This window comes from Corvus brachyrhynchos, unplaced genomic scaffold, assembly GCF_000691975.1.
Source record: "Corvus brachyrhynchos isolate BGI_N302 unplaced genomic scaffold, ASM69197v1 scaffold416, whole genome shotgun sequence".
Classification (NCBI taxonomy): Eukaryota; Metazoa; Chordata; class Aves; order Passeriformes; family Corvidae; genus Corvus; species Corvus brachyrhynchos.
In genome coordinates this window covers 273,511-279,149 of record NW_008238439.1, presented here as the reverse complement: position 1 = coordinate 279,149, position 5,639 = coordinate 273,511, and the positions used below count along the sequence as shown (strand labels likewise).

The 5,639-nt window shown below is 44.5% G+C and overlaps 1 protein-coding gene across 1 annotated transcript in view; it reads right to left on the bottom strand.

Annotated features, from left to right (window-relative positions):
* The window catches only part of SLC1A4 (solute carrier family 1 member 4), a 15,082-nt gene that overhangs the window by 668 nt on the left and 8,775 nt on the right, over positions 1-5,639 (bottom strand). Inside the window, exons 4-6 of the mRNA XM_008635446.2 lie at positions 5,126-5,359; positions 3,694-3,888; positions 2,134-2,268 (exon numbers count right to left, since the gene is read on the bottom strand). Of these exons, the coding sequence (XP_008633668.1) occupies positions 2,134-2,268; positions 3,694-3,888; positions 5,126-5,359 (564 nt within the window). The remainder of the gene's footprint in view (positions 1-2,133; positions 2,269-3,693; positions 3,889-5,125; positions 5,360-5,639) is intronic.

Genomic DNA, 5,639 nt, shown 5'->3' with positions numbered 1-5,639 from the left:
GAACCATGAATGTATCAGTGGAGATGACAAGGGAGATGTAGTTATCACAGGTGTTTTCCACAGAAGTAGCATCACTATTTCAGAACTAAAAATGTGCACCAGAGCAGGTCAGTCAAACTGTTACTATCAGCTGGTTCTGATCTCTCCGTGGGTTGCAGAAATGGTACTACTCTTTCTCAGCCATCCTGCTTTTCACAGCCCACCTCCTTCCTCTTCCCTTTCCCCAGGCCAGCATTTTTCAAATGCAAGTTCGGAGCAGGAACTTATTTTGGGCTTATCTGGAAAGTGACTCAGAGCACCCTGCTCTCTTTTTTAACTACAGTGACTTGTACCTTAATCCAAGCACTTACTTAAGGGATCCTTCCAAAAGCAGGCAGAATGACTTGTGTTCTCTGCATCTGTTGCCTGTAGCACCTGCCCTAATTTTTGGTCCTACAACACAAAACTAGTGTGCCAGGGTGTAATGGAGGAGATTTATGGGTCATAAAGAAGAACAATGTTTTCATGTGCCTTTTGAGACTTGCTAGTCATTCTGCAGCCTAACTTTAACAGAGGCTCAACTTGTAATTGTGGTCCTCTCTGGTAATTAAACAGCTGGCATTAAAGCAAGACATGGGACTCCTTCTTCCCTCCTTCCCCTTTTGTTACCACAAGGCTGAGCTCCTTGACTAGAACAGTGTTGACCACAGAGGGATGCTACATATTTTATAATGAAGGCAGCCAGCACAACACAGGCCGAGAGCAGCCCAGAGTGAAAGGAAGGGCAAGTTTATCACTCTTGCCTCCAAGCACTTGCAAGTACAAGTGTGGAATGCACAGCTACTACTGTACTTCCTTAGAAAGACAGGATAAAAAGGCCTAGCCACTGCTTTGCCTGCCTCTCCTGTCCTTTGGAGGTGGCTGATCCCCAAGAGGTTACAGTAAGAAAGAGTCTGATGACCCTAAGGAAGGAATATGATTATGCTCCACAGACACGTGTTGTGAGGGAAGGGAAGGTAATACAGCTGCCACCTTCTCCAGTCTCTGAAACTCAAGGGTGTCCTCAGGCATCCTAATTTCCACATCTGCTGTAGGAATGCACCATCTATCCAGAGAGGCTTGTATTTCCAAAAAGCAATGCTGAGGGATTATGTGCAGTCTAAACCATGAACTGCCCAATAGCCCACCAACTGGAAACAAATTACCTAAGTGGGATTCAGATCACTTGACCCATACTGACCTCTTCTTTCCCAGAAGATGGAAAGGAAAGGTGGTAATACTGTCTACTAAACGTGTGACTCTCAGCAGCATGTTCCAGCCATGACACTACCCACAGCAGTGACGAGTGCCACAAACCCTGTGTCCCTGTCCTGCCAATGGACAGCTCTGTGACACCTGTGTTAGTGCTTTGACCAGTCTTGAAACTATAAAAAAAATTCAAACAATAGCTGACAAGAGCTTCTGATGGAAACTGCTTCCCACATGTGACCAAGGAAGCTTTCCACAACTGATATTCAGACTCAATTTCCTTTGTCCTCCCCTGCCATTCTAGTGTCCAACTAATTTCCAACAATATCAACACCTTCTAAACAGACTTTTAACAACCCTTCTGAAGGGAACTGAAGCCAAGAAGAAATACATTTCTATAAAGCCTGAATAAAAAAGCTGAAGAGGGATTTTAGCATACTGACTGCCTTAACTGGGAAGGCACCACCTTCTCCATTCCCCATGATGAGTTACCTGTCCTGTAGGTAGACATCTTGTAGGGTCTTAGTTTCTACTGGGTTTTATTCTGCACTTTGACCGCGTTTCCAGCTGAATATGCTACAAGGATGCTGTAGTGAGGTGGATGTCACTCTCTTCTCCCATGTAACAAGTGACAAGCTGAGAGGAAATGGCCTCAAGTTGCACCAGAGGAGATTTATATTGGATATTACGAAAATCTTTTCCATGGGAAGGGTTGTAAAAAATTTGAACAGACTGCCTAGGGAAGTGGTAGAGTCCCCATGAAATGGCTTAATGGTGAGCATGGTGGTGATGCTACACTGACGGCTGGATTTGACAATCTGAACGCTTTTTTCCAACCTTAGCCATACTGCAATTCCATGTTTCTATGCCTTGCAGCAGCAGGTAGGAGAGGCCTGCAGTACTCACACGATCCAGTCCACGGCCAGTATGAGGGACAGGTCGTTGGTGGGCAGCCCGATGGCCTCCAGGATGATGGCGATGGTGAGGACGCCTCCGGCAGGGACCCCGGCTGCTCCCACGCTGGACGCGGTGGCCGTCACACTGCAAATCAATGTCCGTGCCTGGTTAGAGGAGCTCCCAGCTCTCCCCTGCTGCACTCTGTCATGTGTTTCCCCGCTATGGGAATTGTAAACAAACGCTCCAGCATGGGACACACAGAGTATTTGCTTCCCAGGCAAACCCCTTCCTGCCAGATGATGCAAAGGAAAGGGTACAGAGGACAGGGGCTCAGCAGGGATCCGCAGCAGTTACCATGGCGATGGCTCCGGGTTCAACACCAGGACTGCCTTTCTAGGATAAAAAACAACCAACACAACTGTATCCTTACTAACATTCCCAGCTCCAGCACGCTGAGTGACTTACACCTTCTGACCCCACATGTATAAAGGCAAACTGTGCCTTGCAGGGCACAGCACATTCTCTGCGTCTCGTTCGCATTCCAACACAGACCCCAAATCAGGAGCTGGAAACCTGCAGTGCATGTGCTCAGCACACTGTTTTGTGTGCAGATGTCTGCAACTGAGCTCTCCTTGGGCTATCACTGCATCATCCTCAGACCTATCTTCACACCTGATTCACTGAGAGTACCTGAAAAGCTAATTTGGCTACCCACCAAAAAAAAAAAAACACCAATGCCCTAGCCCTGCCTTAAATAGACAAACAACATACTGGGAAACACAACCAAGAAGGAAATAAAACCTGCCCAGGGAAGGTAAAAAAATGCCAGGAACCAGCCCTAAGAGGCATCTGGTGGATGCAGCTGTGGCTGCTGGGCACAGTGAGGAGCCAGAACTGCTTGTAGCATCCTCATTTAAGGGATTTTGAGGAGAGAAGTTAAGATAATGACACTTTATGGGATATGGGACATTGGAGGATATTCCAGGCATAGAGGGGAGAGAGTCTTAGAGAAGGAGGTAGGACTGAGGTTGTGGAGGGGATAGTGGAGCAAAGCAGTTAGGAGGAGAAAAAAAAGAGATCTGATCAGGAAAGCCAGCAGTGTGATGATAGGAAGGACAAAGGTAAGCAGGAACAGTCTTTAGTATGAAAAAGATGCATAAGGAAGCGAGGAGCTGGCAGGAGAATTTTCTAAGACATCCAGAGGGGGAATTCTGGGCAGAGCAGAATGCCTCAATTACCCAGCCTAATGCTGACTGGAGGATGGAGGAGTGAGATGCTTAAGGAAGGAGAGGAATTTCATGTGAGAAAGAGCTTTAAACAGCTTCGAAGTCTGTTTCAGAATTCGATTCCGCCCCCCCCCGCCCCAGGTTCTACCTTTTGTTAAATCGAGACTCTGGCAAATCTTGTAAAGGTTTAAAGACTCCATCCTTTAATCACCCTATAATTATGTTACATAGCAGTTTGTAAGCTTTAGGTCAGAGATGTGGAATGCAAACTGCTAGTTATTAACAGAGAGACCACAGCTTGAATGTGTCAGGGGCCAGAAGGATGGGGTTGCAAGCAACTTACAGAATTGTGAAGATCTGCCCAGCGTTGAGGTCGACGTTGTTCAGCTGAGCAATAAACACAGTTGCCATGCACTGGAAAATAGCAGCTCCATCCATGTTTACAGTGGCCCCAATGGGAAGGATAAACCTGCTGATCCTCTTGTCGACTCTGTTGTTCTCCTCAACACACTTGATCATGGACGGGAGCGTGGCTGAGCTGGGAACAGAACAGGGAGAAATGAAACACAGAGCATCAGGGTACTCTGAATGCCTCATTGCTCTCATGGCTTTCATGTTCCTAACATGCTGCAGGCAGGACTGCCAAGACAACAATGCCATTTTATAGTCCCTCTCTGACACGATGGCAATGAGGGACCCAACTCCTTGAGTTTTGAGCAGAGGTATTTAATAATCTGCTTTCATCCAGAAATAGCTGATAAGGACTTTAATCTCCCAGAAGCAAGAACTCATGACTTAACACAGTATGCAACATTACATGGCTGTGGAATGAACAAGTCTCAGACTACAAAAATACAATAACAGATGCAAATATAGCAGGGGAGGTTGGAACTAGATGATGTTTAAAGCTCCTTCCAACCCAAACCATTCTATGATTCTATGATAATATATATACAACAGATGCAACAGCAACCTCTGTTAATGCTGTTTAAGTACCTTCTCAAATGAACAGAAAAATAATTAAAAATAAAACATCACTCTTGGATTTATTTCTTGCATTACAAATCACATGGTTTTATTCATAAACCCTCTCCTACTATGCAGGAGGAGAGAGTTTATTAATAGTATTTCAGGTCCTTTGACAGACATGCATCTAGTTTTGGAGATGACCAAAATGATTTTATAGAGATTTAATGATTTTATATAGAAATGTTGTTTGTTCAGGTGTTATAGATGTGTTATTTGATCAGGTGTTTGTACTTGAGAAAAGTGTAAATGACATGCTCAATAGTTTGGTTATGAGAAATAAAACTTAATAGGGCCAGATCTCTGAAATCAATAATGTTAAATTCCTTTACACTAGCAAGTCCACTTTGCTCTTACAAAAGTAAGTCTAAATTTGTTCCAGGTCATTCTGAACTTAATAAGTAAACTTCTGAGGACAAAGTCTCTCACTACTGACCCTCACTTTACTTAAAATTGAAAGGACAGCTGGCAGGATCATTTAAAGACAATAATTCTAATTTTCTTTTCCAAGATATTTCCAAATCAGCATCATGCTACAGTCCCAATATTTTGAGGAATTGTTTTCAACAGCTAATTATCAGCATGTGCTGTGTAGCAGGCTGCTGACAGTAGTGGGACTCTCTATGCTCAGAAGTCTCTTTTCGCAATCTCAGGAACAATATTCACACCTAAAACTAAAAGTGGATACAGCCAGTTTAGGGTGACAAACATAACCAGGCTATAATCCCAGAAGTGGCACAGAAACCCACCTGGAGCAAGTGGCAAAGGCAGTGGCAAGTGGTGTGATAATTCCTAAGAGAAAACGATAGGGATTTTGCCGTGTGGCTGCAAAATAAATAAGCGGCAGAATGATTCCTCCATGGATGACGTGGCCCAGGATAGAGGCGAAGATGTATTTTCCCAGACTGGTCACCAGAAGCACAATATCTTCCATTTCCACAATCTTGCTCCCAACAAGGAACATAATGCCAATAGGTACATACCTGTGTAAATGAAATACTGGCTGTCATTAAGTGCAAACAAGAAGCCTTGGAAAACATTACATTTTCCATCCTGGAGATAACATTCTGCTAAAGAATCTGCTCCACCTACTGAAGGGTGGTTCCTTATTCACCACGTGCTCAGGTTAGGCAAATTTGGAAGGCTTTTCTAAGACTCTTGTTTGGTGGATGGTAAGCAGTCAAATTTTAAAAGGTCTGTTCACTTATGCCCTCAGAGAAACAGCTAGGAGAGTGCCAAAGGGAAGGCGAGCAGGAAGCAGGA